At 42.6% G+C, this 17138-nt stretch overlaps 3 protein-coding genes across 7 annotated transcripts in view; 2 read left to right on the top strand and 1 right to left on the bottom strand.

Moving 5' to 3' along the window:
• The first annotated feature begins 923 nt into the window (after positions 1–923).
• On the top strand, positions 924–3738 carry ccdc28a (coiled-coil domain containing 28A). Its single transcript, XM_034096645.1, has 6 exons — positions 924–1106; positions 1372–1556; positions 1680–1858; positions 2010–2164; positions 2388–2410; positions 2581–3738. Exons 2-6 carry the CDS (start codon positions 1390–1392, stop codon positions 2657–2659), a joined length of 603 nt encoding a protein of 200 aa, XP_033952536.1. The 5' UTR covers positions 924–1106; positions 1372–1389; the 3' UTR covers positions 2660–3738.
• Positions 3739–4247: 509 nt separating this feature from the next.
• On the top strand, positions 4248–11820 carry LOC117456528 (epithelial cell-transforming sequence 2 oncogene-like). Of its 4 annotated transcripts, XM_034096468.2 has the most exons (21): positions 4248–4514; positions 5053–5165; positions 5272–5434; positions 5517–5772; positions 5917–6151; positions 6319–6454; positions 6615–6780; positions 7052–7180; positions 7262–7354; positions 7686–7892; positions 7981–8084; positions 8186–8311; positions 8411–8497; positions 8598–8707; positions 9029–9176; positions 9735–9808; positions 9904–10060; positions 10157–10222; positions 10404–10492; positions 10665–10837; positions 10921–11820. In XM_034096468.2, exons 1-21 carry the CDS (start codon positions 4383–4385, stop codon positions 11052–11054), a joined length of 2898 nt encoding a protein of 965 aa, XP_033952359.1. In that variant the 5' UTR covers positions 4248–4382; the 3' UTR covers positions 11055–11820. The 4 variants fall into 4 exon arrangements, with proteins under 4 accessions (XP_033952359.1, XP_033952337.1, XP_033952344.1 ...); XM_034096446.2 differs by having other exon boundaries at positions 8186–8497; XM_034096453.2 differs by having other exon boundaries at positions 6364–6454; positions 8186–8497.
• A 145-nt stretch (positions 11821–11965) lies between these two features.
• The window catches only part of filip1l (filamin A interacting protein 1-like), a 62242-nt gene continuing 57069 nt past the window's right edge, over positions 11966–17138 (bottom strand). Inside the window, exon 6 of one of the 2 annotated variants that reach the window (XM_034098428.2) lies at positions 11966–12724. In XM_034098428.2, the coding sequence (XP_033954319.1) occupies positions 12506–12724 (219 nt within the window). In that variant the 3' untranslated portion in view covers positions 11966–12505. The remainder of the gene's footprint in view (positions 12725–17138) is intronic. The other variant, XM_034098437.2, reaches the window with a different exon arrangement.

Below are 17138 nucleotides of genomic sequence, written 5' to 3' on the forward strand. Positions count from 1 at the left end.
GGGGGAATAAACAATATGTGCCCAGTTGAAAGACTTTAAAACACAATTTCTCCAGGAAAAAGGGTAATTGTATTCAGATAGTACAACAGAAACAGAGAGAGGGACTTGGTCAGCATGCAAATACAAGGTCTTAATTATCTTCAGATCAGATGGAAACAACCAACACTGGTGGGATTTTGGTGACAGTGTGACTATCTTGGACACAGTTATAGTGGGGGTGCCAAATCCGGCAGCACCAACACCTGTTCTGCTGAACATGGGCTGGAGAGAAACCGTGCAGATCTTCCCTATTGACACCTTGTCGGGGAAAAAAAGAACATTAACAGTGTGAGAGAGGCACAGATACAATAACAATAATACATTTTATTTGAGGGCACCTTTCAAAACATTCAATGTCACCTTACAATACACTAATAAATAAAATACGAGTGGCATTACAATACAAAAATGTGTTCATAGAAAACCACAGAGGAAAATTACATTCTAAGGAGCAATTCAAGTGAGTAAAGCCAGTTTTGAACTCATTATTCGTTAAGCTCGATTTGAAATAACAGTGTCTGACTATATCATATGATATCATTAGGCCTACTTGTCCTTGTTTACGTATTTTGTATTCGTGGTTATCAAGTATCAGACTTACTGACCAAACACATCTTATCCTTTCACCATGTATTCTGTAGGAATAAAACATAAAAACATGAAGTTCATCCCAATATGAAAATGTTTACAGATGTGTAAATTGTCCTTAAAGTGAGCCTCCTTGCAATTGTATGCACATTATTTATTCAGCCGTTTGCTGTTTAATCTGATGGGACAGATATCGATCAATCAATAGAGAGAAAGTAAATCATTGATTTCGTTCTTTCGCTTAGAAAACTAGACGAAACGCCCAATAACTGAAATGACGTCCCTTGCGCGTCCCCGCGGACACAACACCGGTGCGTTGCGTCCATGGCTGCGTCCCACCAAAACAGGAAGTTTTCAGAGTTGACATGCTAGCTAACTAGCCTGCAGGTTACATACGCATGTTTTATGTTTCTAGTGTTTACATCGTGTGGACTATCTGTCAATGCCACAGACGACCAACGATAAACTCGACAGCAATTGTGAGTAGTGTGCTAACCGGCTTCTGAGTGCAGTCTTTAATTTAAACGAGCATTATGTTAGTGGGTTGGAATATTTGACGACTAGCTAGCTAGCTAGCTAGCTAGCTAGCTGATAAGCTAACGTAAGCTCTGTCACGAAGCACAGTAATATCTGTCAGGGTGTTGTGTCTGCATTATGAACTACGGGGTTTGGTTTTGAGTTACAGTGCTGTCTGTAGTACATTGTCTGAGCGTTTCGTGCTTTATCATCTACCGAACCCTATAGAGACTGTAACATGCAGTTATGGAGGAGCGAAAGCTAAAGAGAAAGAGTCCTAAAATCTCAACCAACACACCGGCTCCGACCAGTGGCACTGCTGGCCGGAAGAGCAGTGCTACCTCCGGGGGACGGCAGGTCGGCTCCAGCCATAACGCAGGGACTCACTCCAGCCAAAAGAGCAAAACTAGGAGGTAGCATCTCATGTTAACCCTAGTTGTATATCATCTTCATCAGATATACACAATGACAGTATGTGGAGTTGCTAGTCTGATCTGTTGCACAAACTGTAACTATTTGTTTGTATCTTTTTCCAGGGGAGTAAGAGACAAACCCAGGCACCCAGGTGTAGCTGGTAAATCTAACCAGAAGCAGGGGCAGGCAGCACCTATCATCCAGCACTCCTTTCTGACTGACGTGTCAGACGTACAGGAGATGGAGAATGGCCTGCTCAGTCTGCTCGATGACTTCCACTCAGGGAAACTACAAGCCTTTGGTAATTCGGACCTCAAAGGGACACTTCACACACATGTCTCGAGATTTAAACAAAACCGTAGAATCTTAGAGAGACATCTAGTGGTGTCTTAGACCTAGATGTCCTTTAAATCCGTTGATGTACATTCATTAACATATGTGCTTGTTTTCAGACAATGAGTGCTCCATTGGCCAGATGGAGCATGTGAGAGAAATGCAGGAGAAACTGGCCCGTTTGCACTTTGACCTCTACGGCGAGGTGGATGAAATGCCAGAGGACCAGAGGAAAGTGGCCTGCGACACCAACATGGACAAACTACTTCTTAATGTAAGACTGCAATAGCATAATATGTTTTAAATGAATCCATTTTTTACTCGGCTTGTGATGACTCGACATCGCAGAACAGATGATCCTCCTGTGTGTTAAACTCTTTAAGATTGTAGTAAGCTACTTGTCGCAGGATCAAGTATAGACATTCCTTTACATCATCATGACCAACGATTGCAACCTACTGCTGACATGTTTAACGAAATGTTCTCTGTCTCCACAGCTTGAGGAGCTGAGTTCTTCCATGTATCCTTTTCAATCTAACATTCACCGGGCGGTCTTCCTGCATCATAGTAGTCCCTTATTTCTTTTAGAAGGTTGTTAAGTGAAAGATAAACCTCTTTGTCTTTAGATGTCTTCATTGTTAAATACCTGATATTCCCTGACGCTTGTTTGCCTTTAACCTACTTCTCCAGTCAGAAACTCAATCTAGCCGACTCCCAAGAGATCCCGAGGACTGCCAGTATAGAGGTCCCTTCCCATGACCCCGTCTGAAGCCAGCTTGGTGCACTTGTTCTCTCCAGGTTTGTGGCAGAAATGGCGCCACAGCTGTTCACCAGCGTCTGTACAGCAGGATGGATGTGAGATGTCTCAACTGGGACGCACTTATTTTTGGATGCTAACGATCGACATGATTTTAATTTCAGCACCTTTTCTGATGAAACTGTTTGTCGTATAGTCCGTGTTATATTTAGTGAGGTTTAAGATCCTTACATTGCTATCTGACAGTACACTTTGGTATTTGGTGCATCCCTGTCTTGGCCAGTTTTAAAGTCAAGTTGTAGCCAGTTCAATACATAGCTAGCCAAAGTGACATTGATATTCAGCATTCACCTATTGGTCCAAAAGTTGATGAATTCCTTCAAAGTGTTTGTTAAATGTGAACTGACTGCAAACTTGCTCCTTTAGCACTTTTCAGATAAACTTACTCTGTTGCACTTTGTCTTATCTTTGTCACAGGTCAGTGTCACTCACAAACTTAGGACCTAGACATTAACTTATCAATATATGTACAGAGAAATTCTTGTTTTGACCTATTTCCCATAGAGCAGCTTTAAACACAAGCTTGTATCTAATCCTAGACACAGCAAAAACCTACAAATATATCCCAATTAGTTAAATTGATTACATTTAAAATGACATAAATGCACAGTAGATTCTGACCATGTTGACTGCGCATATGGTTTCTAGCTACATATGAGTAGCCTGATATCTACTACAACACCTTGTTCAGTGTGGAATATATATTTGCACATATCCATGCAATACGCGGAGCACATATTCATTGGTGTGATGCTGGAACATGCCGAGTTATCCAAATGTTGTCATCACAACCATGCCTTAATGTTTTTCATTTCATCATTTTTGCCTTACTGGTTCTTACCTTCTAATCAACTTACATAGAGCGGGTTTGGATTGTGTGGTTTTAAAGATCATTTGATGCTGCTTTGATTGTAAATCTTTCTTTTAATCAGTGTTGTTAGGGGATGTGGGATTATTCAGAAGTGTTTTACTGCTTTAACTGTTTTGTGGTTTGACTTTTATTGACCCAATAAATGTGTTGTCTGAATCTTCTGGCTGTCGCATGTAAAGCATTCATTTAAAAATATTTAAAAAGGGAGGAAATATTCCATTCAAACGGTAAGTGAAGGGATAGTTAGGAAAGGGAAACGTAAGCCAAAATGAATTTGTATCACACTTTTGTTATAACATTACTGTGTAGATTGTAATTTTATCTTTTATTTTTCATATACTTGCAATTTAAAGTCATCATGTGGTATGAGTATTAGGGGTTGGGGGTATGAAAAAATGTAAGTTCGTGCCTGAATGTAAGGTAAGATTATTATAAGGATTAGTTTTAAGCATATTGTAAATTATTTTTTAAATTGTATAATTTGCTTTTGAAAAGTGCTCTTATTCCTTACATTCATAAAGTCATTATCAAATAAGTTTAAAACAGGAATTTACAATGTTATTGACTTTTGTTTTGCAGAATATCGTCTGTTTTCTTCATAATGATCATGTGCCTTTGTCCTGTGAAGGAATGTGCGCATCCTGTTGTTGACGCGTCTCTAAGGTTACAGGGAGCAGTGGGGCAATGGCAGCCTGGTACTCAGCACCTGCTTTTTAGTGAGTTCAATCTGGCATTGAATAGGAGTTTGTTCACTTAAACAGAATTCCAGGTGTTTTTTCAAAGCGGGTAATCCTGTGTGAGAACATGGGGTCGAGTCCTCACTCGGTGAAGCGGTGGCAGCTCAGCGGGACGGACTATGAGCAGGTCCGCAGCACGCGCTCTGACACGCGCCTCAGCTGCTGGACCCCCCTGAACAACCAGAGCAGCAACCTGCAGGTAAAAGCCGGAAAAAAATGTGCTCAATAAACTTTATGATTTATTTTAATTATTGCCACCTGATGGCAGTAATCGTCAAATTATTACACTTGCATGCAGCATGTGGTGTTTCCGTGTTCTCAATAATGCTAGCACGAAATAGCTAACTGCTAAAGCAAGATTAGTACTTAATTTAACATTTTTTACCATGTCATGCATTTGGGTAGAACAAATGGTTCACATACAGCAAGCTTTTTCTCTTGAACTAAGGGATTTAATTACATAATCACTTTACCTATTGACCATGAGCAATACAGAAAGTATATATTTATAAATAATGGCAGTGCTCCACAGATTTTAAAAAGGAAGGCAGGACTTTAATATGTTATGAATAGGCTCCATTAGAACTGTGTTTTCAGCTGTCATCACACCATCAACCCAACTCTGTTCTCGTTATTCCTGCAGACTTCATCAGTGTGTTGGAGAGCAGTGGTGTAGCTTTTGGCAGAGCAGTCAGACTCTTATGCAATGAGGTTCACCTTCCATGTCCTTTTCCCAGTTATTTGAGGAGAGGATGACCCTCGTGCTGCACTGGTTTGACCTGTGGACTGACAGGCAGAGGAAACACCTGTTGCACTCTCTGCTCACACGTGGCACCAAGTCACAGCTCAAGTAAGGTGTTCCTCTTCTCAGTTGCTTTACTTTGGGGCTATATTATTTCTTAACTTTTGTTCAGATGGAAACCAAAGATTGTGTGAACCTCTGACAATGTGAGCAGGTACTGCAGAGATGTTCTGATGGAGACGCTTCCTGTGACACAAGTGGACTTGACGGCGGTGTTGCCACGCTTCCTGTCCCTGTACGTGATGTCATTTCTGTCCCCTCGTGACCTCTGCTCTGCTGCCCAGGTCAGCTGGCACTGGAGAATGCTTTCTGAGCAGGTGGGAGACCCAGAACAGATTATTTTAAACTTTGATTTAGACTTTATTCATATTTCTTTTTATTCTGCCTCTTCCTGCCCAGGACTGTCTGTGGGCGAGCCGCTGCATCACAAGAGGCTGGTTCCTTCCCTACACTCCAGCAGAGAAAGAATATGGAGCATGGAAGAACCACTACGTCTCCTGCGTCTCCACCCTCGACTGGCTCACTCCACGGGAGGCAGCCGAGCAGTATGGGACCCTTAACCAACAAAGCACATCGATGACAGAGGAGGAGGAGGAGAGGAGGAAGGAGAGGAGGATCAGGCAAATGATCAGAGACAAGCTACAGGAGGATAAGAGTAAGTAGAAAAGAGATCTGCTGTAATCAAAGTGGTGTTTACCTTATGAACTAACATTTGGACTCTGGATGAAGCTGAAAAAACAAGATACCGGATATCACAAAACTCCTACCAGTGTTGATATCTCATCTGTGACATTTGCAGGACAGTCTATGAGCACCAGGAGAGCCTGGGGCAGCTACACAAAGCCAGGGGCAGCCAGAGGAGGAAGTACCCAGACAGGGAGGCCCAGCTCTGGAATAACATCTAGCTCTTGGCCCTCACTCTCCTGGCCCCCGAGGACTGTAGGGTCCCCCAGCCTCTGTCTGAGCCTGGACAGAGGACAGACCATGTCTGCCGCTCCGAGCCGGGACAGAGTCCAGACCTGCAGTCCTTCCAGGTGAGGGTCTACACACTGGTTGTGACATATTTGCCTCATAAACATGTTTTGGCCATACACAAGAATGAATACGCTTTTTCACACGACCGATGACACTTTGGATCGACGTGGATGCACACAACATCTAGGTGGTTTCAGTCATAGGACATGATGCTGTTCTCTTTCAGTGAAAGACTGAACAATGCAAGTGGAGCGCTGTCTTCTTTCACCAGCAGACCTGCACTGACACACACAGTCCCTCCCACCCATCTGACCCACCCTGTCCTCTTACTGCTGATCTCCAACAGAATCCCTGCCTATGAGGTAAAATAAAAAAGAAGAGCCTATCAGTCAGACAGCCTAAATCACCCTTTATTGTGTATGAGAAGAGAGCGGCGATGAAGTGTGTAAAGAGAAAAAGGCACAGATGAACATCTCGTATTTCTCCCCGTCTGCCCCTTCTCTCTCTCGTTGTGCTTCATAGCTGCTGCTGAGTGGTGTGAAAGCAGGAGTGATTGTGGTTCTGTACGACCACAGAGGGACTCTCTCAGCTCTGTTAGCCCAGGTGGAGAGGGCTATCATTGGGCAGGGAGCTCAGAGACTGGGCCTACTTGCTCCTGGAGGAACTGAAGAAATCCATCTGCTTCACAGTAAGAGTTAATAATCCTGTGTATCTCAATGTGTGGAAGCACTGCCAGGGTGAGTTCCAGTCCAACTGTATCTCTCAGGATACTGTGAAGCACATCTGCTAACACCATTTCATGGATACTTTCATTCTGATAGTATTTGTCTACACTCAGTCCATGACTATCCTGGTCCCTTGGCTAGGAGTTGGCCCGAGACAACTTATCATAAATCTTGAATTGATTTTACATTATGCATGGAGTCACCACGCTAACTTTTTAATCTTTGACTTTTTAGGGTGTATTCTGTCAGAGAGGACTCTGCTAAACCCAGATCAAAGGGATTTCTGGGAAAAACTTAGTGGCTGGGTGGCACCAGCTGAGGAAGGAGGAGGGATTGACATCTTCTCCCCGCTAGCGGCTTGTGGTAGGTGGACGCTGTTAGAAACACACACTTCTCTGAGTCTGTCTCAATGGCGTCCCTTCTCTGTCTCGTTCCCTCCCTCAGCACCAGGAGCGGCTCTCATCCAGACCCTCTCTTCTCTGACGGGTCTGGAGGTCCGGACACCGATGGGTCTTGCAACTGGAAGTTTTCAAAACAGTACGTGAAGACGCCAAAGGATATTTGTCAATCAAACATCAAACAGTGATTTCCTGAATTTAAAAATAAAGCAGCTATTCAAGATGTTTGCTACACTATTAAACCGCACCTGCTGTTGCTACGGTAACCAAATCAACCAGGATTGAAATATAGAGGACTACAACTACGAGACTGTAGTACCCACCACCAAGTGTAAAATAACTGAAATGCATCAGGTTAAAACATCAAGAAACACAAAAGGTCTTAACATCTGATCTGAGGTGAAAGCTACTGTATGAAAAGTGCTATATAAATAAAGATGTTGTTATTTATGATACCCCCCCTCTCCCAGTCCTGAGTGAATGGTCTGACGGCAGCGTGTGCACCGGACTATCAAACCAAGGACCATCAGCCCCGGCGCTGCAGTTTGTGTGTGAGAGGGTGCTGCAGGGCTGGTGCAGACAGGCTGAGTGGATGGAGGAGGCCCTGGGGGGGCTGAGGGGCCACCTGGGGCCACAGCTACAGCGGCTCAGCCTGGAGGCCAGGGGCAGAGCTCTTGGTGGGTTTCAAATTCATACACACACGGCTGGAGCAATTTCAGGTTGAAATGGATGACGCCGTGTATGAGTGAAACGTCTCATTCGTAGGTCTTTTTCTGTGGGAGAAAATGTCCCTCGAGGAGCTGTGTGTGTCCAGAGATCTCAACGAGGCGCTGGTAGAGGGACTCACTGCTCTCACACGACAGAGAGAGGTGGGCATCTCTGTAATACACACGTACAGTAGTGCTAAGAAGATACACAGTTTCATATCAACCCTTATAACAGTCCATATAAGTGTTCTTTATTTCTTCAGACCAGACCTCTGGAGTTTCTTGCTGGTTTCCTGACAAGATGGACTCATGATAAGGAGGGAGAAGAGAGCAGAGGAGACGACAACAAAAGAGCAGATGACTTCTCGTCAGCACCACAAAGCTCACAGGTGTGTATCCTTTCAGTGAAGTTTGATGGAGCATTCTTTGTTTTTAAAAAACCTATTTCTCTCTCTCTCTCTCTCTCTCTCTCTCTCTCTCATCTTCAGATCGCGTTAGATTGGAGAGGGGCAGCTGCCAGAGAGCTCCACCACAGCGAGTGTCTTTACCTGGGCAGACTGGGCGCCGTGCTGAAGGTACGCCGTTCACTTGTCAATAATATGAAATGCAGAAAGGCAATTGAACTTTATTTAATCGATGACATGTCATAATACCTGCACCTCCTTTGTGCTGCAGGTGTACCAGGAGCCTCTTGCAGCCGCGCTCAACTCCAACAGAGCCATTCTGAGCTGCAATGACCTCCGCACGGTCCTCAGCCCCGTCGCGCAGATACTGGAGCTCAACAGGCACACGCACATGTTTGTTTGTCACTCTCTTGTTTGCGCCCCTCTGTGAAGACACGGCCTGACGGATGTGTGTGTGTGTGTGTGTGTGTGTGTGTGTGTGTGTGTGTGTGTGTGTGTGTGTGTGTGTGTGTGTGTGTGTGTGTGTGTGTGTGTGTGTGTGTGTGTGTGTGTGTGTGTGTGTGTGTGTGTGTGTGTGTGTGTGTGTGTGTGTGTGTGTGTGTGTGTGTGTGTGTGTGTGTGTGTGTGTGTGTGTGTGGTGTGTGTGTGTGTGTGTGTGTGTGTGTGTGTGTGTGTGTGTGTGTGTGTGTGTGTGTGCTGCAGGGTGTTTCGGGTGGATTTAGAAGCCCGGCTGCAGCAGTGGGGCGCAGAGCAGTGTGTTGGAGATGTGCTCGTGAAACTGTGCTCAAAGCTTAGAGTCTACACCAACTACCTGAACAACTACACCACTGCCATCCACACCATCGACAAGGTACTGTCACCAATGAGCCTTGGCTAAGTGTACAGCGTTCTGAGAAATCCTTAGCGTCTGTTTTAGCTTTTTTAAATATTTTGTCAGAAATAAATAAATAATGTAAAGGTTTAATTCAATATAACTTATTATTAACAGCAAGGTTCTGTAAAGACACTTTATTTGACACTTTTAACGCTGCTATTGACAGTCTTGCACTCATTTATTGATGTCTTTAAAATGTGTCTGTTGATTGTGTGTATATATATAGTATATACATATTTGTATACACATTTTTATATATATTTGTATTCAGGATTGTGGGAAACGGTATTTCGATCTCTGTCTGTCCCACACCAACTGAAAGATTGACAATAAAGTTGACTTTGACTTGGTGTGTGTGTGTGTGTGTGTGTGTGTGTGTGTGTGTGTGTGTGTGTGTGTGTGTGTGTGTGTGTGTGTGTGTGTGTGTGTGTGTGTGTGTGTGTGTGTGTGTGTGTGTGTGTGTGTGTGTGTGTGTGTGTGTGTGTGTGTGTGTGTGTGTGTGTGTGTGTGTGTGTGTGTGTGTGTGTGTGTCAGTGCAGGGAGACAAAGCCTCCATTTCGGGCTTTCCTGAAGAGAGCAGACAGAACTCTTTCCACACATATGCTGAGGTAACAACACACACACACACACATTTTTATTTGATATCCAACACTCACCAAAATCCAATGGATTAGTTTCGATATGTTTCCATGTGTGTGTGAAGCCTACAGGAACTGCTGCTGTGTCCACTGTGGAGAATCCAGGAGTATGTGACTCTGCTTCAAGCTCTGTGTCTGCACACACACACCGCTCACCCTGACCACACACACCTCTGCTCTGCCCTCAACACCCTGGTTGCATTCAGAGAATTCACACAAAAGGTACAATGCCCACACAGAGCCTGCAAGTAGCACCTCTCGCTGCTTTCTAAATGTGGAATCATTGCCGTGCTCAGCGCCATGTGTCTTCTGTTTCAGTTAAAGCGTAACTCGGAGAGAGACGGGCTGATGGAGCAGACGCAGCAGATGATCCAAGGATGCCCGGTAAAGACAGAACCCTCTTTTCGGCTGGACCGAATAGTTGGAAACTTCTTTTTTGTATTTGCATGTCTATGTGTTGTTTTTAAAGCCATTTGCAGATAAAGCTTAGGCTCCACTACTAGAAGGATGACGCTTTTGTTCAAATTAAATGTTTTTTTAAATGTGTGTGTGTGTGTGTGTGCAGAACCTCAGTGAAGGAAACAGGCAGCTGATAATAACTCAGGATGCTGCCTTGCTCAGGAGCCCCGATGAGCAGATTCCTGACTCGCTCAGGTAACAACACCGTGCGCTGATTTCTCTCAAGTTCTCCTTCTGTCATCAGTTGATGCATAACATATCCACCATTGGCTATTTTCACATTTCCCTTGTTCCTATTTTCTTATATGTACCAGCCACTGTACCGACAGCTGCATGCCAAACTGTGTGACTATATCTGTGTGATCAGGATCTATGAGCATGTGTCAGACGTGGGCCTGTTCCTGTTTAACGACGCATTGGTGTTGACCCGGCGACGTGTTCATCACACGCCTTTCACGCTGACTTACCAGAGCACACACACTTTCCTGGCCTCAGTGGCTCTCAGCAGCCTGTCCGTCAGAGAGGTCACACACACACGCTGTGAGTTTTCTTTTTACCATATAAATAATACAAATGATGCGAAAGTCTTTGATCTTGTTGATGGAATGTTGATGTCTCTTTAGATGTGTGTCATGCCTTTGTCCTGGAGGGTCCTTGTCGTTCCTGGGTGTGTGCCACAGAGAGAGGAGAGGAGAGAGAGCACTTCCTGTCTGTGCTGCGTCCCGCCTTAAACGCTGCTCTGACGGGACATCAGTGACGGCACCGGCAGGACAACGCCCCGGCAGGACAAGAGGAGGTTTGGACACCACTGGACACCACAGTCTGATTACTTTGTTTTTAAAGCTTAGGAAAAATCTCTTAAACCAATTATTTTTCACATTCCGCAATATGATATACCTGCAAACATAGCTTTCCTGCTACTGTTTAAACTGTGTATCACAATACCACCTTAAAAGTATTTAGAGTCCTGGAGTCACAATGATAACTAAGACAAATGAAGTATTTTGTAAAATGTTGCACGATCCTACTTTCCGTCAGGTGGAAGGTTATCAAATGACAGTGCCAGACAAATCACCAGTATCCCTACACATCTTTGTCAGCTTGACATTTTTACGGAATATTGCAACTATTTATACACGTATATTTCTGATTTACCTCATGGCAGTACACCAAATGATGCTCATTACATATTTTAGTTATTCCTGTACTCGCGCACCATGAAGCTTTTTGCAGTTTAATAAAATAACTTGTCGTTTTTATGAAGTAGTTGTCGAACAGTCTGAATCACAGTGGATATTATAGATTGGTTTGTGTTGCGTTTTCCGGTAGCTTTGTGTCTTTTGTGTAAAGAAGCTGTGTGTTGTACACTCTGCGTGTACTTGTTGTATGTATCAGCCATTTGCATTTCTTTCCTTTGTATATCTATAAAAATAATCACTCATTTTACCTTACAAAAATCCCTGTTTGTTATTGTTCCTCATTGCACCACCTAGAATGTTGACATGCATATATTCCAAGTTTTCAGTGGTAATAAAATATGTTGTTTTCAATTGGCTTTGCTTTGAAATTGTATAAATGTGGTAATGGTTGATCAGCATAAACTGCATCATGATATTTATGATTTCTCAAATCCAATTCATTTTTAGAATTAGATCAGAAATATTTCTCTTCAGGTATAAAAAATCTTTATTGATAACACAAATGTCACATTGAAGAATGAATCACGAGCAAGCAGCTGCATTACATCACATCACTTTTACACTTATGTACATTATTGTCACTTGTTAACAAAATATCCACTTGAATGAATAAACGACTGTCACTATCTGTATGTCTCAACAGAAAGAGAATACAGTGAACATCATTACATACAGTGTACCATACTTAATGTTCTAGTATTACACTTCAGTTTCATTTATTTTCACCACAGTGACATCCTCACAAAGATCTGTGACATTGGAACTACTTTCTAAAACATGTGTAGCTTTATTTACAGTGTGTACACATTACACATCAACACAGAAACGCTTGTCTTCAGAGCACTACAGATGAGGATTGTATTTAATAGTTGAAAGCAGTACTTTTCACACGTTGAATTTTGATATCAATAGATGTAAAAACGCTGAGTTATTTCTATGTTTTTTTTAGTGTAAGCTGACCTAGTGCCCCTAAGGATTAAAGAAAACTTGAATGAAAGTCCAGGGGACATCACAGCCTGCGGTTGGCCAGGTTAGGGTTGCTGTTTTGTCCTGCAGCAGAGTGTGTGTGCTGCTCTTTCCCCTCGGCTGGGTGTGTGCACGGCGCCTGCTGACTCTTGTTCTGCAGCTCCAGGTTTGCTGCCGTGCCGTTGGTCACTTTCTGGGAGCTGGAGCCCTTCGGTTTGGGGATTCTCGTAGGTCCTGGTCGACGTAATGCTTCTGGAGGTATCTGTAAAAAAAAAAAAGACTTTGTAGTGGGAACACTGGACTGGGGAGGAACAGTGCACAAGACAACATGCATGAATTTATCTTACTCCACAGGCTACATTGTATCCAGTATCCAGTAAAGCTCTCATGTAATACTGGTGAATGACCACTAGATGATATCAAATCATGTTTTCCAACTTGTTCTGCATGACTTCTGCACTTTGGCTTTGAATTCTGGAAGTCAGTCCAGTTTTTGATAGTCGTCAAAATGATCTCATAGTAACTAGATATTCAAATTATGATACTAAACTTTATTGTTGTAGTTTTTCCCCTGCTGGTTTAATTGTAAGTCAATTGTTTTATTAAATTCCAAACCTGCTTATGGAATATATTTCAACGGGAAAGGTATTTGCCGGCATAAAAAACAAACCAATGATATTGATGCAATCTGGAACCCATTCATTGGTACATTTAATTAATAATCACCCACCACCCCTTTCTACTTCTTTAAGGTTATGCTACTATTTATATGCCCCCCCCTCTATTATATAATATTATATATATATATATTATATTATGCTATTATATTGTTACTCATTTAATTTTAATTATAATGTTGTCATTACTCTTTTTGTCTGATCGCACATACACACACACATACAGTACATACCATGTATACATCACTTCAGGGGACATTACATTGACTTGCATGCAATTCCTGGAGACTTATCCTAACCTTAACCCTAACCTAACCAAGTCTTCACCCTAAAATTAATGATTCCCCTTATGGGGACCTCCATTTTGTCCCCATAAGGGAGGCGAGTCCCCACACGTGACTGTGTAAACAGATTTAGGTCCCCACAAGTATAGTAATGCTAGACCACACACACACACACACACACACTGTTTTTCTTTTCTTTTTTTGTCTCCATGTATATTTTGTTATTTGTCTTGTATACTTGTAAATGCTCCGTATTGTCTTCTGTGTATATGTGACACTGTACATGTGTGCACTTGTCTTGTAACTCCGATATCACTAAATAAAAAAAACCCTTTTGAAATTCTACAATAATTGCCTGGCCTGTTGTCTGTATTCTTCTCACATATAACAGTGTGAACAATTGCCCAAAGACGAATACAAAATTGAATAAATTGTTAGTTGCACCCCAAACAAATGTTCACCATATTAACCTTGTACTGTATGAAGACTTTTTGTTAATTATTTCCACTAATCTAATACCAGACTATCCCTTTATTAATAACAGTATCAAAGTTGAATGGTAGTGTGTTGCTTGGAAACCAGTGTTTGGCTGCAAACAAGAAGAGGAAATATCATGGGAAACATCACATTTCTCCGATTCTTAAACAACGTACTGCACCGCTTACTGTGTAATCACTTTCAATCAACTTGTTTACATGAGCAGCAGCGTGCCAGGCCTCTGAGGCTGTATCACTTTGCATCAGGCCTTTTACAGTACACCATATCCTGTTTACCGTGATAACGTGTTTCCACCAGAAAGAGTGACCTCAACAACAGCCAGAGTACAGTATACTACTTCTAAAACATTTTTTTCTTTATTTAATTTTTTTTTGATTTTATTAGCTGTGTGAGCTGTCCTGTTTTTTCACGCTTACCCTGTTGCTGCTTTGTACAACTGAATTTCCCCTCGGGGATTAATAAAGGTTCATCTTATCTTATCTTATTTTATCTTAAATGTTGCAATTTATTTAAGGATGATGTGTTCTACCTTTTTCATATAGTTTAAATGAGTTTTTGAAATAATGTTGTGCTACTATATTTCAGATAGTCCACACAGATTAAGCCACATGTGTGTGTCTTAACCATAGGGTCTTATCTGCCCCAACTTGTTTCTTCTTAGTAAGGTAATTGCATTTGGCCATTTCTGATAAGATGCCCTCACCTAAAAGATCCAATTAGAATTATTATAACTGCAGCATTAAAACATCTGTATGCCTAATGCCTGTTTTAAATCAAGTGACTTTGCAACTAAGACAAACTTCTGGTCTGCACTTCTGCAGCTGAGTGAAACTCTTCAGTATTTCCATGAGTTTCATCACCACCCTTTTCCCAAGCAACAGCAAACGACTCGCTTCAGAGAAGTACTTGGATGTGTTCATGTGCGGCTTGTGGGTTTGAGAATTAGCAAAAACCTGCAGTGAACTATATCCTTAAATATTCATACGGGGTGTACGTTTCAGTGTAAGTATGGCCTCCACTCCAACAAAGGTAATGGGCCAGAAAATGTGGAAGGGCTCCACGTCATGGGGGTGTTGTTGATTTAACTCGGAGAGAGGCCTTAATGTGCGGCATTGTTCTCTCGTACATCAGCTCTGCAGCAGGAGTTCAACTAAGTACTTCCTCTGCAATACCGGCCCGGCTGTTTCCATGGCGACTAAACACGGGGTTTGTTTTGGTGCTAGTGTTGCGGTGGGAGAGAGGCTACTCTCACATCGCTACCCTCTCTCATTCACACGCACTGTGAGGCCTTTTGTTTAGCTAAAGGCCTCACAGTGCTGGTTATTGTCTGTCCCCTCTTGTATAGCGCCTGTCAGTCAAGGTGAGCAAATTCCTCCACCATTATTCTCAGAGTGGGCTCAAAGGAGGAAATCCGCTCTCGCCTGCAGTGTCAAACACACCTTGTCTTTACAGCGTGTAGTACACTTTAAACTTACATCATGTATTTGGTGTTTTATCTCACCCCCCAAAACCCGCTTGTAATCCGCCTTATCAACGTGAGTTCAGTCTGGTTCACCGTCGGCTTTGGCTTCCGTCGTGTTACTTGATGATCATTGTATCTGTCTGGCAGAGAAACCATGTGCATGTCTGTCCTCCTCGGCTGAACCAGACGAGTACTCCACAGTATTAAGTGATGTTCTAGTGAGTCAGGGAGTGATTGAGGTCGCAGACAGTCATCCCAGCTGCTGGATGCTCTCTCATGTCTTGCTCGAGTCTAATGAATAGCACCTTGTTTCCCCGGCATCATCTCACTGTGCCCAGACTGCTCTGGATCCGGCTCTCCAGCTGCTCTTCTCACTGAATGTAATGCTTGATTAAATCATCTTCTACTTGGTCCATGCTACAAAGATACCAGTAAAGAGTGATCTAATGAAATGGCTCTATTTTTGGAACATGTGCGTAAGAGTTTGGGGAATGAGGATGAACCCTAGAGGTCAAGTGACATTATTTGACTTGGCATCTTAGGACAGCTGTCCTCAAATATGGCTGCTGCTTCTTTGACACAGTCAACATGGCTGTGGATAATTTTGTGGCAAAATTAAAGCCAGCATATTTATGAACTATACTAGATAAATGTTGAGCTCAATCAGATATACTAAAACATTCTGCTAGAAAGACTGTGGCTGTATACTTGCATTTATTTCTTTTTTAAATGTCATTGTCTTACATTAGCTTGGTTTTAAGACATGACACTAATGACAGATACAATCCTCCCACATCCTCCCCACTGTCTCCTCACCCACATCCCTCCCATTCTTGTCTTTCTGTCTCCATCCCTTCACCATTTATTCTGACCTTCGGTACAGATTAAAGTTTCAAAAATTGTATGTGGTGATGTTTCCACTGTGGGAGCATAGGAAACCACATGTACAAGAATGCATATACATGGAGGAACGGTCGTAAGTTGTACTGATGATTCATTTCAAGGGACATGATTCATGGGAGGAAGCAAAATAAAACAGACTTTTTGGTTTGGGTTTCTACCCGATGAATAATGAGAATTGTTGCTGAAAGACCAATGAGGTTGAACTATCAACAAATGCATTAGTATTTCTGAGTTTGGGACGTTGTATCAGGTTTTCCGAAGGGGCTTTTTGATGAAGTGTGGGGTGCACTTTCGGGTGGCAGCACTCTCAGAAATGGGCAAAAACTTGTCTTTCTTTTTTCTACCAGTAGTGAAATATTTTAATTTTAACCCTTATGTTGTGTTCGGGTCTCCCGTGACCCGTTTCAAGTTAAAATTATATAATTACTACGCTCTAGTTTTTTTTATCGGAACAAGGCTTCCTGATATCCTCCACAACAGCTATATAAACACTACAAAACAGATTTTGACAATTTTTGCCACGTCTGAAGGTCTCTAAAAAAAAAGTGTATACTTTGGTGTCGGGGGAGACCCAGCATAATTGTTTTGGGTGACTCAAGGTCAAATTTGGCGCAATCAAGTTTCATCTTTAACTTTAGACGCCCCTCCCCCACCCCCTTCATCCACTGTAACAATACTTTTTCGCAACATGCGCCTGGTCTCCCCTCCCTCTGGCCCCCTCCCCCCACGGGAACTCCACCTTTCTCAAAGAATATGTACACTAACACTTGAACATTAACACGCATATGCACGTGTGCAATATGTGGTGTAATGTGTTTTGGGCCATAGCGTTAAATTACAACAGGATTGTAC

The sequence above is a fragment of the Pseudochaenichthys georgianus genome, chromosome 2 (assembly GCF_902827115.2).
Source record: "Pseudochaenichthys georgianus chromosome 2, fPseGeo1.2, whole genome shotgun sequence".
Classification (NCBI taxonomy): Eukaryota; Metazoa; Chordata; class Actinopteri; order Perciformes; family Channichthyidae; genus Pseudochaenichthys; species Pseudochaenichthys georgianus.

What these genes read in the sequence shown, in the direction of transcription:
- LOC117456528 (XM_034096446.2), top strand. Translation starts at nt 4,383, where the DNA reads ATGGGGTCGAGTCCTCACTCGGTGAAGCGGTGGCAGCTCAGCGGGACG. An exon ending in ACCAGAGCAGCAACCTGCAG is followed by an intron (nt 4,515 to 5,052) that starts GTAAAAGCCGGA and finishes TCCTTTTCCCAG; the next exon opens with TTATTTGAGGAGAGGATGAC. An exon ending in AGAGGTCACACACACACGCT is followed by an intron (nt 10,838 to 10,920) that starts GTGAGTTTTCTT and finishes ATGTCTCTTTAG; the next exon opens with ATGTGTGTCATGCCTTTGTC.
- ccdc28a (XM_034096645.1), top strand. Translation starts at nt 1,390, where the DNA reads ATGGAGGAGCGAAAGCTAAAGAGAAAGAGTCCTAAAATCTCAACCAAC. An exon ending in AGGGAAACTACAAGCCTTTG is followed by an intron (nt 1,859 to 2,009) that starts GTAATTCGGACC and finishes GCTTGTTTTCAG; the next exon opens with ACAATGAGTGCTCCATTGGC. An exon ending in TGGACAAACTACTTCTTAAT is followed by an intron (nt 2,165 to 2,387) that starts GTAAGACTGCAA and finishes CTGTCTCCACAG; the next exon opens with CTTGAGGAGCTGAGTTCTTC.